At 40.1% G+C, this 19,546-nt stretch overlaps 1 protein-coding gene across 1 annotated transcript; it reads right to left on the bottom strand.

The window, feature by feature from the left end:
- Positions 1–712: 712 nt before the first annotated feature.
- On the bottom strand, positions 713–14,282 carry LOC141015504 (alpha-tectorin-like). The gene is made up of 25 exons (XM_073489598.1): positions 14,237–14,282; positions 14,089–14,112; positions 13,293–13,408; positions 12,766–13,044; positions 12,558–12,656; positions 12,249–12,414; positions 11,311–11,711; positions 10,641–11,217; positions 9,966–10,549; positions 9,224–9,776; positions 8,523–9,121; positions 8,050–8,207; positions 7,493–7,893; positions 7,162–7,358; positions 5,430–5,825; positions 5,030–5,313; positions 4,617–4,894; positions 4,376–4,495; positions 3,933–4,117; positions 3,665–3,825; positions 2,911–3,162; positions 2,628–2,787; positions 2,422–2,527; positions 1,298–1,336; positions 713–927 (listed from the first exon to the last, which is right to left on the bottom strand). Exons 1-25 carry the CDS (start codon positions 14,280–14,282, stop codon positions 836–838), a joined length of 6,273 nt encoding a protein of 2,090 aa, XP_073345699.1. The 3' UTR covers positions 713–835.
- Positions 14,283–19,546: the final 5,264 nt, after the last annotated feature.

Genomic DNA, 19,546 nt, shown 5'->3' with positions numbered 1-19,546 from the left:
TATTCTGCTAACCTTGGATTATAGGATGATAAGGATCAGCCCTATTTTTTTTTTTTCATTGATTCACAGCACTAAGACACAGCACAGAGACTTCTCTGACTGTAGTTCAGTTTTGTATAGTCTAACACTAAGGATTACTTCTGGCTCTGCTTTGCATCAACAGTAACATGTGATACTTTCACCTGATGGATGTGGTGGTAATGTTCTTATCGTGTTGCTTATCGTGTAGTTGCAGCTCTACTACAGTATGTAAAATAGGAAAATGTTCATCCTTATCTGCTTTAATATGCGAGCACCAGGCAGGAATGGGAAGCTGTACAAAAGGCATATTATGAAAGCCATACTCCATGCATACAAATATTGATACAGGATCACTTCTTATATGAGTGATTGAGATTTAATGAATACAGTCACCACAACTATTTTTAACACAGTCCCTAATACAAAACACAGGAAGACACTGGACAAGGACAATCCATTTCAAATAGACATGCTGAGTGGTTTGCTGAGGATTCATATTTCACACGTGAATTACTTCATTTATCATTTTCATCTTCATTATTATAGATTATCAGTAATGATATTGATTTAATGCTACTAAAAACCATTGAAAAAGCCCAGAGGATACAAATCATAAACATTATTAAATCCAAAATAAGCATTTGTGCAGCAAGTTTAGTGAAAACATAGCCAAATATATTTTTGAGCCAATGCTGCCCTCTAATGTTTAAAGGAGAAACTACCACAACACAAGTCAAGACCTCTCACAGGAAACCAAAATCAAGAACTAGTCACAATGTATTTCCAAATATTCTTTTTTGTGCCTTTCTTTGCTCTAGGTCAAAGCTTGGGCAGTCAGTAAACTGAACAGCAGGGTCATCATGGAGGTCAACAGGCCGGAAGCACCACTCACTCTCATACCTGGAACTGCAAGAGAACAACCAAGTTGTGAGTGCATTAGTGTCATACGTACTGTATACATGTTTTTTATAAATCACATATATCAATATTTGCTTGCAAAAGCCCTTATAGATACTTTTGCTCAAAAACATCACATTATGTGACACGAGTAAAACAATGAATAGAAATATCTGTAAGAAATATCTAATAGTTTTACTTCAAATCTCCTGACATTTTTTTTTTCACTGATCAAAAGTCCTTCACTTGGTTAAAATATGACCAGAACAGTTTTGTAAATATTGAATATGCGTCTAGCACCTAGCTTAAAGTTATAATAATGGTTTACAACCAGACACTCAATGTTGTTGAACGTTTGAGTGTGTTGTTTTTCACTTACTGTTTTTCTCCATGCCCTTCCTGTTTGTCCAGTGGGTTTCTGAAATAAGATTCAAAGTGGTCAGTAACTATGACAAGATATGCTTTCTTATGGGTTTAAATGGGCTCTTAGGTAGAGACCTACATATAAAGAAGTTATTCATCAGTTGTGTTACTGGCACTGTAAAGCCACATATTTAGTGTTGCCAACAATTCAAGATATCCAGTGTTTATCTTCTAAATTTATTTTTATTTATCTTATCTTAAACAACAAATGTTCTTTTCTCTGAGCTTTAATTTCAACATGTGAAAATGTGACCTCTCAGGCACTAAGCTTTGAATGAACTGTCACTAATGTGGCTTTTTGTTTGGTGCTTGGAGCGAGTGATTTTAGGCATTTTTAAGCTGTGTGCTTTTGTATGTTGTAGGGCTGATCTGAAATTTGGACATGTTTGTCTGCAGAATGAGCAGAATCGGAGTTGTTTGTAGCTGCAGGCTATCCAGAGACACCCTTAAGTGGTGAATATTTAATGGTTTATTATGACCCTGACACAATCGAACACAAGCCCGCCACTACCCATCTGCGGCCGATCTGTATTTCTACTCGGTGAAGTTTGCAATCCTATACACACATTCAGCTTGAAAAAATAGGCTGAGGCTGCACAGAAGGCTGTCGGGGCCAGGAGAAAACGTAGTTGCTGCTTGCTCCAGGGACGGCTAACAGCAACTAGGGGATAACGGTCTGTTACCAAGTCTATGTCCTCTCACAGCCCCTGGAACTACACTGGCAAGGATGTTTGTTTTTGTTATTTTACGGGGATAAAATCTGTTTTTGACCTTCTGTCTATCCCACATCTTTGACCGATGAAGTTCTGAGTACACACAAAGTCACAGCTCCTGTTGGCGGAGACGTAGGAGTCTGCTGGGAGCATAATTTCTTGCTGCATTGTCTTGTACTTTTGTTCTTCTCCAAACCAGCCACAATTTTTCATTTACAGAGTATATACTGTATTTTTGAATTAGATTGCCCAAAAGCTGCTACCTCATGCCACCCTGATAGATCCACCCCGATTACATAAAATGTATTGCTCTAGCTCTTTTTAATCTGCAAAAGTACCAAAGTTATGAAACTTAACAGAGCTTTACCTGTGTTACGTTGCTTTAGGACTAGTGGTCCCAGTGAGATGTCCGTAGTGGCGTGGAAGGAAGATACATCCCTCATAACTCGCCTGTAGTGACCTGGGTAACAGTGCTGTAGAAAAACAACATTAGAGGCGTCTGTCCATGCATCTGTTGATAATCTATCTATATAGTCTTGCTAAAAACACACACACAAACACCGTCCAACTTACAGCAGAGCAGTTGTTGTTTCTCAAAAGACACAGGTGGACCTGGCAGTGCAGGTAGATGGTTGAGAAGTTGGTGAAGGTGAACATTCTGAAAGAGAATCGGGCCACAGTGGAGATGCCGTTCTGTATCAGCTCTACTGTACCATCTGCAGGATTAGGACACCTGGAATACAGGGAAAGTTGTAGAAATTATGACGTTATCAGGTGGACAATGATTTGCTTTCAGGCAATCAAGGCCAAGATATCGGCATGCAATGAAAAGGTGAAGGTACAATAGCTAATTTACTCTGCAGTAATGAGATCCCAGCGGGCAGGGTAGCCTGCAATATTGACCGGCGTGGCCCAACAAGAGTCCACAACGGTGGAGATCTGCTGTGCATCGACTCCTTCTGTCCGCACCTCCACATACAACATCTGGTCAATTTCCATGTCTATGTTCCCGTTACTGGTCAGCGGGAAGCGGAAGCCGGCGTCCTGATAGGGGATCATTCTCATGTGATACCGTCCGTGGCCAGAAGGAAGCTTCTTCCTCACAATGCTAAGAAAAACCACAAATAATGTGAATACACTTGATTAGGAATGATTCAAAGGCAGGTTTTTCATAATTTACAAGCTCAAGAAATAGTCATGGATTAAGATTTACCAGTTGTGCAGTGACTAGAATTTACATAAAATGTGCTGGCCAGAGTCTCACTAAGAATTTTTGACATGCTCACATTTTACCTACAGAACAGTAGTGACTTCGGTTTTAAATGGTATGTTTACTGGTGAAGTTGCAGTCTGCAGTTGGTGAGCAATTAAGGACAACAAGGACACCTGTTTTCAATCTTTGTCATTGTCATTACCGGCGTCATCACGGTGCACCAATGCCATCGAAAAGTACTCAAGAAAGACCTGAGGTGCAGGTGTAGCAATGTGAAATATCTATATTGAAACCCTACTATCATTATGTAGATGTTGATGGGATTTTTTATTTAGTTTATCAACACCTAAGTCAAAAAATTACCAAATAAAAGATGCAAAGAAGAAGGTATTGTCACCTCTCAACAGGGTTGATGCCCACAGCCATAGACAGGGCCTGGGTCAGAGGGTATTCACAGCAGAAACGCAGATGAATGTTCCTCTGGCGGCTGATTAGACCTTGATGGGGGTCCACGTCACCCTGGATGGTGTTCTCATACGCAAAATGGGTTCCGTTGCTCTTAAAATTGATATGACAAAATCGTATAAGTTGATTGTAGTCTTCTTAAAGGGAACATTCAAATCTTAAGTCTTATTCAATCTGTGTTAATAGTCTATGGGCTATACCTTGAGAGCTGTCCCACACAGCTGGTCCTCATTGTTGAAGTGGAAGATCAGTCGTCCGTCCTGAAGAGTCCCGTTGCAGGAATCCTCCCTGAGATGAAGGGCACCAAGGTGGAAGCCAGCTTCAAACAGCTGACAGCGCGACACTGACATGGTGCCTGAACTACTGACACAAGTGATGGACGAGTCTTTGAAAGAGAAATTGAGTGTGACCACAAAATAAGTTTAAGTTTGTAAAGGCGGACAGAAGCATTTGTAATATATGACACAATTTTAAAAGGGGAGATGTTACAAGTGAGTGGATGACATTGTTCTGTAATTTTGTGTTGTGTACATTTCACTCGCAATAAAATTGTGCTTGAGCAATATCTACAACTCATCATGTACATAACTGGTGTCACTTCAGCGGAAAAAAGAAGCTGTTTATTGAGAGTATCTGTCCTCACCGTAGCTCTCATTGTTGGGTCGATGGTGGTGCTCATCACAGAAGCAGCCGTAAACACCGTCTTTCTCACCACACCACTCATACTCTGTGCAATTGAGCTGTTCACAGGGGTCTGACTCAGCTATGGAAACGGTGTGGAAAGGATGAGACAAGGACAGATAAGTCACAGAGAATACTTTTTCCACAAGAATTTATTTTCACATACATTATCTTGGCTGTCAATTAGTCAAGTGCAAACATACCACACTGCAAAGCTGAGCGCCACTCTGGGATGTTCAGCCCCAAAACAGAGCAGGTTCTCTCATAGGCTGAGACGGCAGAGCACAGCATGCCATTGGCTGGAGTGTAGAGGCAGAGATCGTAGATGCAGGAGGTGAAAAAAGGCTGGGGGTCAGAGTGCAGGTGACAGTCACTGAATGGACCGCTGGTGTTGGTGATGACACTACAGAGCTCAGAGTATTCGTCCATAAAGGGACAGTCGTTCAGTCCATCACCACTGTCATCATCTGTGGATCCACATCTGGAAAATACAAAAGTTTAACACTGGGGCAGACTATTTTTCCTTGGCATTTACATAATTGGCGTGCAAAATGTGTGTCATGAAGGCGTGCTGCTCAAGCTGAACAAGACTATAGGTAATATTATGACAGCTCACCCTGGTTGGCTCGTGGGTGCCTTCCAGCTGCGTCCAAAGTCATTGTCATTTTGTGCTGATGTGCCATTGGGCAAGACTTTATCATCTGCTGGGTCATTGTTGAAGTTTCCACACATCCCTGTGACTCTGTTTTGATGATTTCTATCCAGTCTGACCAATAAAGTACTCTGGCCGTCAAACTGGACTATCAAGTCAGTGGCTTTGACCACTATGTAGTTTCCCTGCCTTTCTACCTGAGCTAAGCTTCCTGCAGTGGTGGGAAGAGACACCTCACTTCCATTCACCTGGAGGGAGGAGAGATTGGAGAGACAAACAAGATGATGAGGAGGGCTGTTGTTCCATGTTTTTACAGCAGACAGCTGTAGAAAATTGTTCATCTAGAAAATAAATAATAGATTACCTTTACTCTTTTGTTGGGTCCAATCCTGATGTATGCACTCTCTGGGGGATCTGAGAGGTATATATCGACTGCTGATACAAAAGACACGCGGTTGTTGCCACGGTGATTATTGGTGGCTGCTACCTGAAACTGTGTCTCATTGGTGCCTTCGCTCACACTCTCAGTAATGATGTAAGAGCATGTGCCCTGGAAGTGAGCTAATGCCCCATCAAAGGTGATGTAGTGTGGGTCCCCCCACACAGTGCATGTAGACATTGCATCGAAACAGCCCAGTTGGCCATTTCTGATGGTGCACTCTTGTTCAGGAGTGCAAGACGCAGCAGAGCAGCGCAGGTCATTGGGAGCGTGGCACTCACATCGCTGGGAGCATCCCTCTGTCCAGAACGACTCATCAGCCTGCAACATGTCAGAAAAAGAGACGCATGAAAAATGATTAAAGTGATCATATGTGACATAAATAAGACAAAACGACTGCGAAGGGGAAAAGGGAATGGGATAATGAAATGTGTATCACATGTTTGCAGTCATGTGATCCTCTATCTGTATATTTACTGTAAAACAACAGTCACATAGCGACATTATTCTGAACCAGTTTTGTCATTCTTTCCTGCCAAGTTGTCACTAAGTCTTGTGACTTGTAGCTTTGCTAAAATGTTTTATGAAATTCAATAGTCAAAATGTCCTTTTAGCTCTACTCTCGAGCCACTGGAACGCAAAACCTGAGACACGTGTCTCCTCTTTTCTTTTCAGATTTTTTTCTGAAATGCATGTTCCTACATGTTCAAATATATATTCCATATTGGATGGTTATACACATTTATATTACTTGTGGGCTCTGTATAACAATTTACATTTGTACATGGTAATACTCAAACTACCACAATAGAAATAAGAGACATCATTAATATATATAAAACAATGAATAAAACAGAAAAAGAAAATGCATGCAAGTACTGACTGAAAGCTCAATGGTGTGGTATGTATGTGTTAAAAAAACAAAAAGGGTTCTCCACCCTTCACCATGCAACAGAAGAGTGGCTGCAAAGAACTGTAGCAGGCATGGCCTTATTACTACGTAATGTGTGACTCTTTGGTAATGGGGACACAAGGGCACTGGCAGACCAAAGCTCAGTATGGCATTGATAGCAACGTCGGGCTGGTCAGAGCTAATCAGCTGTCTGCACTGGAAATACTGGAAGTCCGGTGGTGCTTGAACAGTCAGCACATTTATGGCAGTGCTCGACCGTGTAGTAATTCACTCTCATTTACCCCTAATGATAGATGTGGTTGAAATGGAAAAATAATTTACCACCATTGATTATGAATAAAGTTTACAACCTACTGTAATCTTTTTTTCTGCCCATTGCTAAATAGGGCAGGATATAAGAGAGAGGGTTTTAAGTATATTTTGATTATTATCAGGATAGTATCGTAAATCAAAATGTATTTTGGCCAGGACATCATATGCCAAAAAGAATTTATGAGATTGTTGATCATGAGATAAAACTGGCAGATTAAGGGGGACATCAGGATTCTAACATTGATGATATAGGAGAGCTGCATAATAACATTGATCAAAATGAAGTGTTTTTTTTGTATGTGTAAGGACTAAAATTATAATCCAAATGTATCAGATAAACTCTTTATAGTATATTTATATTATATATACTATATATACTATATTTATAGTTAAATCAATCTTATTTAATTAATTTACAGGTATATGACTTACATTATAGTAGAAGCCATTGTATAGGCAGCCACATCTTTCCACTGGGACACACCTTGTCCCACTCCTGACGAAGCCTTCATCACAGAAACATCCCTCAGAGCAAACCTGCTCACAGGTGGCATCAATGCTGCTGGCACAGGTGTGGCCACAGTCAGTACCACACAGCTCATAATGGCTGTTGGCTGGACAGTCGAGTCCTTAATAAGTGAGAAAACAAATGATATGATATGATGATGAAAGAGACTTAAGTTTTGAGATTCAAAACACCTATTTGATAGTTTCTTAGGCTGTTTGTATGATAGATAAACAACAAATTGAGTGGTTGACTTACTGCAGGGGCTGTTCTGCCTCCAAGGGTAGATTCGAACATTAGCAGATTGACAGGCACTGACATATGCCTGAATGGCCCTACACAGAAGATCTAGGCCGCGATTTCCAGACACACAAACATCAAACACACAGTCATTGAAATATGGCGCTGGGTCCACCTGATCATGGCAGAAGCTGAAGGGGCTATCAGCTGCTTGAATCACCTCACACTCCCTTCTAGCAGGAAGCTCATTGGTACATTGTGGACAGGAGGAACCACACCCATCACTGCAGGTGTAGTTTCCTGCCACCTTCCAAGCTGTCCCAAACTCATCTGGAGACGAGACCGTCATTCCAGATGGGGTCTGGAACTCATCACTCCGATTTCCATTGAAGTTTCCACAAAGTCCACAAGTCTGACCACTTTTGATGATAATAATTAGAAGAGAATTCAGTGTTATCAATTAGATTATAAATTTAATCTGTTAGTCAATCAGACTTTATTTACATTTCATACAGGTTGGTGCAACTGGAAGTGGCTTATGTATGACTGACAAGCTACAATTTAAGTTAATAAACCTGTAATTTGAAGGCACAGAGATGGACACTGTCGTCGATCCATCGTAGGTGACACTCAGGCCAAAATCAGTACTGACAAATGTGCGAGATCCACTTGCAAAGACAGACACACGACCTCCATTCAAGAGGACTGGTAAATTTTGAGTGATTCCATTTACCTATAAAATTGGGGGAAAAAAACATTTCATCAGTATTCAAATCTGACCGATATCGATATTTAAGAGCATGACAAATTATATCACCATATATTAGTTGATATTATGAAGACAGATTTTTAAGAAGGATCCTTTAAATTTTTAGATTTAGATCATGCACCATAGGACATTTCACTCTTTAAAAATAAATGTATGTGTTCTTAGACCCTCTAGTAAACAAGTTTGGGTTTTTTTATTCTTCAATCTATGGGCTTTGCAAAATTATATATTTCTTAAGATGAGGAGTATCACTAAAAGTTCAAAAATGGTTTAACTCACCTCTACCATGCCACTGCTGCCCCTTGACATTTGAACTCGATAGCCCCACACATTCACAAAAACTTCAGCTGTGATTGAAACTGGCAACCCATTCCAAGGCTCGTTCTTTGCCTCCACTGAAAATTGGTGGAGACCATCAGTGGTGTTACAAAGTGTCGCCAGAACGTAGCGGCAGGTTCCCTGGAAGTCATAGGCCTTGCCATCAAAGGTGAGATAGTGGGGGTCTCCAGAGGCAGAGCAGGTGCCATGGCGGTTGGGATGGCAGCCATACTCACCCTCCACCACACGGCAGGACTCCTGAGGACCACAGGAGTTGGGGATGCAGTGGACTACCCCAGTGGTACCATCACAGTTACACAGGCTCTGACACTCTTCACCATCCCAGAACTGTTCACCACCTTGCTGATAGCGTCCTTGGTGATAGCATCCGCAGGCTGTTGGTGGCACACACTGGTTGCCATTGAGTACGAAGCCATCATCACACTGGCAACCTTCCTGGCACACAGTGTCACAAGTGAAAGGGAAGGAGAGGCTGGGGCAGGCAGAAGGACAGGTGGTTCCACAGAGTTGATAGTGGCTGTTTACTGGGCAGGTTTGCTCTAGAGAAAGAAAGAAAAAGAGAGAAGAAAGAAATCTATTGAGCAAAATCATTGGATTTATTTATGTCAAAGCCACCTGTACCAAAGGGGCAAAGTGCTTACCACAGTCAGTTGCATTCCTCCACTGTCCTAGGGAAACGCCCCTCTGTTGACACATCAGTGCATAATCTCGCAGGACCTCACATAGTGCTGATGCTGGATCTCTTGAGGTCCTAATGATCTCCACACATGTATCCACATGCTGCTGTGGGTCCACAGTGGCCCAACACGGGACAAATGGCCCATGCGGAGAGCCAAGAATGCCACAGTACTCACTAGAATTGTAATTCATGGTAGAATTATTATTTACACTTTCCACACAGTGTGCTGCCAGGGAGCCATCTCGCCAACTGTCCCCAAACACCTGAGAGCTATTGACCAGGATGCCATTGGGTGTGCGGAAATCGTCATGTGGGTGACCATTGTAATTACCACAGAGTCCACCTAGAGAGCCATTGTAGATACCAGGTGCAGTGACACGCACAAAGTGAGGCCAAACTGTCTGCACAGTTACACCAAAGGAGGTGCGAAGGATGATACCGTGTATGTTGCTGTGGTAGATTTGGATTCGATTGGACGCTGAGCTGAACGGTAGTCTGATCCGCTGACCGTCAACCTAAAGGGTCATTTAAACAGGTAGTGTCAGATTTACAAGGTGACTTTTTAATTTTTCATTGCAAAATTTTTTTAATCTTTCTTTGAGACAGGGTTTTTTGTTGTTATTCAAAACAAGACTGCAACATACATGATAGAAATAATTATAATTTGTTGCTTGTGTCCGCACTGTTTTTGTAACATCATTTACCTGAACAATGCTGCTGCCTGTCATCTCAATGGACACGTGTGTTCCCTCGGCCTCAAACTTTAGCAACCGGGCGAAACCCTGCTGACCTCTGGGCACTTTTTCTGTGGAGACCATAAAGTGTGGGTGACTAGACAATCCCATCACTTTGGCAAGGGTCAATCGACATGCCCCAGGATACTGGTATGCCAGTCCATCAAATGTGTGATATGACCCTGGGCCTCTGATCCAGCATGTTGCATAGCTGTTAGGTCTGCAACCTCTTTCTCCTTCCTCCACATTGCATGATTCAAGCGGGCCACAACCATGGGAGCGACAGGTCATGGAACCATGACTGCAGCTACAGCGTCTTCCACAGTCTTCGTCTAGTATTACAGTGTCTCCAGAGCGGTAGTAGCGACCCTCGAAGTTGCAGCCACACTCTGAATGAGGGACACAGACCCCAGCACTAAGGATGTAGCCGGCATTGCAGATGCAGCTCTCCTGGCCAGGGAGAGGGCAGTTCTGGGTAGAATTGGGGTTGACACAGGTAGCTGGACATCCTGTGCCTTGGGGCTCAAAGTGGCTGTTGGTTGGACAGGGGATTTCTAGAGGAAAAAATAACAATCTTGACATCAAGGACATTTTATTTTACCCAAAAGATATTTTGAAATTATGTTGATTAACTGACAGACATACCACAGAAGCCTCGTCTCCTCCAGCTTGGCAGCTGTACACCATTCTGTTGACACTGACTTGCATAAGCATTTAGTGCTTGACACAGGATGGGCTGGTACCCTCTTGCTACACACAGATCAAACACACAATTCTCTACAAAAGCCTCTGGGGGAAGTTGTTGATGGCAAGCAGCAAAAGGTCCAGAAGTGCTCTGGAGGATACCACAATGGTCAGTATTGCTGTATAAAGCTGTCTGAGCTGCAGTGCAGGCAGCACAGCCCAGACCTCCGCATCTGACCCCACAACCAGGCTCATTGTCCCCTGTCGCTTGCCAACTGTTGGCAAAAACCACATCAGAGCTCACAACCTCGCCTTGACGGGTTCGGAAGTCATCCTGACGAATACCATTGAAGTTTCCACAGAGGCCACATGTTGCATTCTGGTAGGTGTTGGGCACACTGATCCTGACATAGTGATTTGTGTCATAGGATACTTCCAAGCCAAAGACAGTGCTGACGATCACAGAAAAACCTGACTCATACACCTGGATGGTGCCGTTGCTTAGGGAGATTGGAGTGGCTGCAAAGTTGCCGTTAACCTGTAAGCACACCAGCAAGCAAAGACAGTGTTGAAAAAATATTAGCTAAATAAAAATGATTTAGTAACTGGAGGCTCACTCCTTAGTGCTGACCTTAGCTACACCACGACGTCCCTTGACAAGCTCAATGGTTTCATTATAGACATACACTTTGACCAGTCGTGTCCAAGAAACATGAGTGCTGCCCCGGTGCTCGTTCTTGCCTTCTACTCTATAGTACGGCAGCCCTAGACCACATTGCTCAGAGAGAACGTAAGTGCAGGTGCCCTGGAAGTGAAACACTGTGCCATCGAAGGTATAGTAATGTGGATCACCACTTATGGTGCAGGTGCGTCTCTGCACCGTCTGGCAGGAGTACTGAAAGGCACTTGGCCGGCAGATTTGGGAAAAGGAGCAGGGTTGGTTGTTACACAGCAGGCCTGCTGAGGTGCAGGTGCACTTTTGCACACAGTTTCTGTCACTCCAGAATGAATCACCCAGCTGCAAGTGTCGACCTTTGAAGAAAACAAAAATAAAAATTACTCGGACGGCATTGACTTCAAATTCTAATACCATTGAATCATGTTTTGGGGAACTTTGTTTATCATTATACTAAACAGTTGGGGCAAGAAATGAGGGGATAGAGAGGGCAATGAAATGCACGAAAAGGTCCCTAGCTGCCTTGAACCTAGGATGCTGCATGGTGATGGTCAGTCTTAACCTTGTAGGACACCACGATTCCCAAACCATTTACCATATATACCAATACAACATTTTTATATATATATATATATGTATATATATATATATATGTATATGTATATATATATATATATATATATATGTATATATATATGTGTGTGTGTGTGTGTGTGTGTATATATGTGTATATACATATATATATATGTATATGTATATATCGGGCATTATCCCTTACATTACAGCTGGTTAGTGCTAATATTGTCAGCTGTTAGCAGTATGGAGTGGTGGTCACATATGTAAATTCCTGTAAGAAAGTACCTATGGTGACCGCTATCTGTTTCTGGCCTTACCATTAAAGATGCATCCTCTTTGTCCACGGTCTATTCGGAAAGCCCAGCGACCAGGTACATTGACATTGCTGTTTAGGCGGAATCTTGAGTTACCGCCTGTAGCAGTGCTTGAGAACGATCCAGGGATTGAGAAATGGTGAACAGAGTTGACTGTGTCATATCCAGCCTGGAGATACATGTCACATATATAAAATTAATTTTATGCTTTTGTATTTTTACAGAGCCATTACTGCATTCAGATTCAAGTAAGGCATGTCAACTTTAAAACATGGTATGTGGTCCATTGAATGTAATTTTAATGGCTCTGACCTGCACTTGGTGGAGAGTTGTTAAGGCTATTGTCCCATAGTTCATCAGCACAAACGAGTAATGGCCACCAGAGATCAAGACTGCTTGGACCGTCGTTTGCTGAAAAAAATCAACTTGTGTTTGTTAAATAAATATAGATAATGTGAATATAGAAATAGGTCAAATACATAATCATATGTATTTTCACATTTAGAACAAAATGACTTACTGTCCCAGAGGTTGGATAGTACGCCACTTCATACCATGTTGCAACAAAGACCCAGTTGGCATTGAAGTTCAACCCTGGGAAGTACCCATTAATGTCTCGTGTAGCTTGTTGGAGAACACTGCTGCTGGTGTATTGGTTGTAGAAGACCTGACCATTTCTTCTATTGTCTAAATCTGTCCAGAGTGGAGCGATGACATTTCTGGATCCATACAATGGAAATCTTTGAGGTCTGTAACTACTCCATGGCCTGTCAAAGGTCAGGTGTCCATTGTGGTTCACCTGGAAATAAATAAAACAAATCTTACTAAGAATTAGTAGGCATCGGTGAAAGACATTGACAATTGTATGTTAGCAAATATCAACATATTTATTGCTACAGTTTTTTTTTATAGCCATATTATATCAGTATTTATAAGTGCTATATTGTAGGCAACTGTTTGCGTACGATAAAGCACTTAGAATTAGCATGACCTGGATGACTGAGGACCTTCATTTTTAAAATATTAATATAAATTATTTTTACATACGTAAATTTGATTATACGACTGTCCAAAATAAACAAACGATCGTTGCAGGGGAATTCGAGGAGAACTTCCATCGTCTGATCTTGAGCTTGCTGTTCCAGATATTGGGTAGAGGTGTCCTAGAAAGAACAATAGATGCATTATTCAATTATAGAATGGCAGTCCATATTGGCCTCATTTGAATTCAATTGTTGTACAGTTGTTGTTTTAAACATTTAATATTTATAGATCACCACAAATATCCATTAATATCAATTTTTGACCCTATATACGAAAGTACATTACTTAAGTATTTACATTATTTGTGTTTGGGGACTATTTTACTCCAGCATATTGTCCAACCAGAAAAGGCGCAGTAGGAATGTCAGCAATGTAGCTGAAGATCTTGTTTTGGTTGAGTGTCAGTACACACTGACATGACCGTTGGGTATAGTTACAGGTGCAACAAGTACAGAGTGGACCACAGAATTCATGTACCAGAGTTGAGTGCTCTCCGATTATAGTCACTTGGTTATTTGTTAACATCTGCTTAATGCGTGCAAAATCCCTATGTACTATTTATATGATTCAAAATTTTAAAAAAAATTAAATGAAATTTGATTTGACATAAGTTGCAGCTAACAAGCTATCTTCTGTTCAAAGCCACTAATTTCTCCAGTCAAACAAACAAGCATACGACAGTGGTATTGGCCGTAACTCGTAATAACCGCTTTGATTTACTGATTGTGAAATGACTGTATGGCCTGTTCAGAGTATAAAACAATGAAAACAAACAGAAGTTATCTATCCGCCAACTTACCTGGACTCTGAGAAGTCACCATACCTATGAAAACAAACACGAAAATATAGTTGGACAAAATTCTGACACTGCTAACAAAAATAAACAAAAGTCAGTTCATGAATTTATGAAAATGAGTCAAAAACTAATTAATTGATTAAATACTTACCTATCATACCCAAAAGCAGCACAGGCAACAAGATTTGACTTGCCATTCTCAAAGGCTTACAATTCAAACCTGCTGACAAAATATAACAAAATAAGTTCCTGGATAAAACAAAACAAAACACAGTAACAAAACCAGAATGACACTCAGTAGATCACATAGTTCTGCCAAGACCCAACAGTCCCCTTTAATTCAATCAAGCACTGTATCACTTTAAATTTTAAACCATAACTGCTTAACTTTAATTTAAGCTCACCAGATCTAGGACCTGCATCAAATTGTACTCACTCATGGATACCAGCCACTTAAACAAGCCTGATTTTTTTCTATCAAGAGCCATATTTAATTTCCTGAGAAATTACCAAAACTGTGGAAAAACACCCTATCTTACAGTGAGAAGAAATTCCTGAATATGTCCCAGATCTGTACCAAAAGTAAATGGGGTCTATTCTTGGCGGAAACCCATCCTCCATTTAAGTTTATGGGGAATCTTTTGAGTAGTTTTGTGTAATGCTGCTGACAAACCAACCAACCAACAAACAGAAATGGGTGAAAAAACATAACCTCCTTGGTGGAGGTAACACCAAAAACACCCAAACAAACTAGAAAGCATTACCTCACTAAGGATGCATGATCCTATAAGTTGGTTGTTTGGTTTTAAAAGATGTTTCGAGACTTGAATGCATGTTGATCCAGATATGCACAGTAGACAGAGTTGGCATACATGTGCAACAATTATTAACCAGGGAAGTGCAATCATTTCTGAGAAAATGGCACAAATTAGTTTTGTTTTTTTGAAGCAATATCTTGCAATGTTAAGAAACCCTGGCCCTGCACCTGAATCCAGATCTGCACGAAAAACAAATCACTTGTTTCATTTGCTCTGCCTAATCTTTGATCATAATTACTTAATATGTTATTACAGTATACAACACATCACTTTTATCTGGCTGACTGAGCAAACAGGACTGTGAGCCTCACCTATGTGTCTGAAATAACAATACAAAATAAAGTGTTGACTGTCACATAAAGTTTTATGCTGTCTGTGAAATGAATTGCTTTATTAAATGTAAATAACTTCAGCTGCAGTACTTTGTGCAGCTAGATTGCATATTGCCTACTGGATATTGAAAATTGTCAATATATGAATATAATCCAGTATAAATTAAGCACCACCTATTTAGGAGATACCATCACTATGCAGCGCAGCATTTAAAAAAATAATAAGAATTAAAAATAAAAATTAATTAATTACCTGTTCATATGTGCTTCTTTTGTGAATGTGAAGATGCAGGGTTGCAACAAGGTTTTTATACAGTAAAAGCTGGCACAGCCCCAAAGATCCCTTGTCTGACCAGTTACCGGCAGTCACATGAATAAAGTTAAATTGCTTCCTCATAACAAGTGAACCTGACATACCATTGTATGAAGATCAGAATGTATTCAGCAGGAACAAAGAGGAGGTGTAATATACTAACATTTTAGGTAACAAGAACATTGTTCACAATTGTAGAAAAGTATGAACTAACTTCTGCTGCCAGATGGGCAGATCACCTTTGAAGACACCTGTTGAATATTTCTCCTATTAAATGTATTAAAATAACAAAATCAAAATATTAGCTTGATTTTTGCAACACTGTATTTCTCTTTTCAGTGTTAACTGCTGAGATTTTATAACCTGCTCTTTGTTGTAGGTAATTAACTCTGCCACGGACTTTCTGCTTTCAGTCTCAAATGTTTGCTAGTTATCAGGATATTTCAAAATGCTGAAAGGACTGGTTTTGGTCTTGTCACAAGTGATATCAGAATAGTTTAGGTTTTATTGTCACACGGTTTGAGATATCCATCTCAGAGATTGCTGCCTTCACCCCGGAGCCATGCGGGTCAATGGAATTCTCCCGACATTGAAAAATGTATTCAAAAACTCTCAGCCCACAATAGACTCCATTAACTTGCGGTGTGGATCTGGGTAAAGGGATGGATCCAGGATTTTTTTCTCACTTTATTTTTTAAAAATTGCTAGATCCACATTTCATTCATTTCTGAGGGAATAATGCATGGATCTTGATTTAAAAAAAAAAAAAAGTGAGTACAATTTTAGACAGAACCAAATAAAAATCTGGATCCTTAATTGATGTTGGCTTGGGCTTGATTAAACTAAAGGGTACTGTTGGGCCTTGGCAGAGGTATGCACTCTACTGAGTGCCATTCTAGTTAGTTGAGAGCTCCAGTCAACTTAATTTTTAAACCACTAATACAATTTTGCCCTAACTTAAACAACAAAGTTCAAGTCATTTAGACTAAACATATTTAGCAATGAGGGAAGCAGATAATTGGTAATAGAGCACTCTTATTAATCTAAGGGTAATTTTGGAAGCGGCCATGTCACCAGCAAAACCATTGTTTTCCTATGGTCCAGCGATCTTTTTTCTAGCTTTTTGAAAGATGATATGTTCAACTTTCTGACGCAAGGCACAGAGTCACACCGCTGTTTCCATTTATAACATTTGATCGCCAGCCCTGCTTCACCAGTTACCGGCAGTCACATGGATAAAGTTAAATTATCCAGTTGTTCGAATGCTATTTAAGTGTCAAGGTTTTCACTCCAAAAGGGTATTTATGAACATTTCACCCAGCAACAGTATTCACATTTGTAGAAAAGCGACACAGGCCCACCGCACTGTCTTGTCTAAAGCAGACTTTTTTGATCAGGGCCTAACAACTTCTTGATCAGTTTGAGTACTTTCTGTTCCAAGGGCTGCTGCTTTGTTTCTGTTTTGTTTCTGTTTTAAAGGTGAAGAATTGTTTGCCTGTCTGGTTGATTTTAAATAAGTGACAGATTTGTCCTTACGTTGGTAACTGCAAAACACTTCACCATGCAAGTGTTCTTTCTGAACGTGCATTGCTATTGAGAATCACACAGTATATGTCTAAACTTTAATTGAATATAAATTTAGTGAATTTATTCACTTTCATAACAACTCAAGGTTAAAGCAAGTTTATTCATATAACACAATTCATAAAGTGAGGCAAACTAAAATACACATTAAATTAGGTAAATTCAAACTCAGTAGATCTACAGATTTTGTAGAGTGTACCCCTCAATAACTGAAAGCATGCTCAGTGTACATTCACAAAAAATTTGACTTCAAGACTGTAAGTCAAGTTTATATGTGATTGTTGAAAGATTTGAGTCAAATGCTAATTTCTTAATAAAATAAGCTGAATTGAATACAGGTGCCACTAAAATCATTTCTTGAAATGGTGATTCTGAATATGTACTCACATATCCAGACATCTCTCACGTAGTGAAAAGTAGCATAAACACCTGTGCTGCTCATAAATCTTGAAAAATACTTGAAGGAGGTGTGTGCCATGATTGTAAAGATAATTGTGTGGCTTACTGGAAACCAAAAATTCCATGAAGATGATGAGTGATAAAGGAATGGTGCAGTCGTGCGACAATATGCCAGAGATCCCTATCTAGCTGGCATTGCAAACTGAGCTTATAGACAGCAAGATTTTTTTTTTTTCGTCTGTTGCAATGCCAGCAATTATTATCTGGACAAAACCTTAAAACTTCAAGAGAAAAATCATAGTTACATCTTAAGAACACACACCTAAATAAAGATTTATGAGACTCATCATGACTCACAGTCTTTTAATTAGGACACAATTTATTCTTCATCTTACTTTTACTTTCCATTTTAAAAACAATGAGTGTTACATCATTCATTTAAAAGGTCACTCTCAACAATGCAGTCGTTACAAAGAGTGAAATTAATTGATGCATGAAGCAGTGTTTCAGGCACATAAGCTTCTCAAGTTGTTTTTATTGAAATACATTGTACGCCCAGATCCGAGGCTTAACATTCTCCATGGCGCTTTAGTTAATCACAGCCCAGAAATAAAAGATTGGTATTTTACTTAGTTCTTTCTATCTATGCTGTGTCTCTGCAGAGAAGACAAGCTATGGGTAGGGCTTTCTGTGGGATCTGGAAATACGACTACATAAACCATGTTCTTTTCTAAATATTGACAATATAATTAAAGATTCAAATTGACATGATTAAGCGACTGTCCTGTCATGAATATACTATGATGGGGTATACATTGATCTCTCCAGAGTTGTTGCAATCAGAAAATGTCAAGTAGGGTCATCAAGAAGGTTTCATCGTTTTGTCTGCAAGAGAACAAACAGGTTATAATCTATATATGATCTGAAAGAATGTAGAGGTGATGTAAAGATAAGAGGGAATGTTCATACTGTGTATCCACTCGGCATGACAACCAGAGGTCCAAGTGAGAGCATGACAGTGTCAGGGGAGGTAACGTCTCTCTGAACTCTGTGGTGACCGCGGTGGCAATCCTGCAGAAGAACAACATTCTTTTATTGATGCATTGATTCTGGCTGACTTACTGTGATCACGTACTGTAAGGGTTGTGCAGCACATTACAAGGCACGAAGCAGCTGAGCAATTAAAGTCATTGCTTTTGATGACAGGATTAATTTATGGAAGCACGAAAGCACAATGACACAATGTTCTGTTTCATCCGTCAAGAGAAATTCTGCCTGTTTTGTACACAGATCATAACCCGAATAAATATAAGTCCTCATCTCTTTCTTCACTTTTTCTCTGGTAAGTCTACGAACATCGTAAATGCTTTTCCAGTCAACTGACTGCTCAAAGTGCTTTACAACACTTGCGACATCATTGATTAAATTTCCCTTTTTAATTTTTTTTAAAATAACTTTCAAGTGCGAGCACCCTTTGAAAGTGAAGGGGTTCATATTATTCTTAACAAAAGATAAGCACTGTTTTTAGGGGCCAAGAGTGCTCTAAAACGTGCACTACTTTGCACACGTCCGAAGTGTATTGGCATGGCAAAATGGCTTACTAGTGCCCCCTAAAGTTTCAACCAGATGTGTCATATTTGGTAGGACAATGCATTATATCTATATCTATAAAAAAGCCTCTTGGGGCGATGACCTATACCCAACAGGAAGTCGGCCATTTTGAATTTAGTGCTTATATTTAGCCTTTAACAGTACAAGGTTTAGTGCAATCTGAAGACCTTAACAATAAAAAGTTGTTAAACTTGTTAAAACTGCTGTAACTCAACTGTACAATCTCAAATATGCCCCAAACTTCATATGCTTGATAGAAGTTCTGGCCTGAAGAAATCTACATGTGAAAGTTATCTTGTGGAGACCGTGACTTTACATGAAACAGCATTGCTGGTTTCTGTTTCGCCATGAAATAGAAAGTCATAATTGGAAAAAATTGATATATGGATCTCAGAGTTGGATGT

The sequence above is a fragment of the Pagrus major genome, chromosome 20 (assembly GCF_040436345.1).
Source record: "Pagrus major chromosome 20, Pma_NU_1.0".
In the NCBI taxonomy this organism is placed as follows: domain Eukaryota; kingdom Metazoa; phylum Chordata; class Actinopteri; order Spariformes; family Sparidae; genus Pagrus; species Pagrus major.
The sequence above is the reverse complement of the archived record's forward strand: the minus strand, read 5'-3'. Positions and strand labels throughout refer to the sequence as shown.

Bases quoted from the DNA above. Each gene is read 5' to 3' on its own strand.
- LOC141015504 (XM_073489598.1), bottom strand. From the start codon at position 14,282: ATGGCAAGTCAAATCTTGTTGCCTGTGCTGCTTTTGGGTATGATAG. The intron at 12,657-12,765 runs GTAAGTCATTTT...GATTTTTTTCAG, and splicing joins ACTATCCAACCTCTGGGACA to CAAACGACGGTCCAAGCAGT. The intron at 3,826-3,932 runs GTATAGCCCATA...ATCAATTTTAAG, and splicing joins TGTGTGGGACAGCTCTCAAG to AGCAACGGAACCCATTTTGC.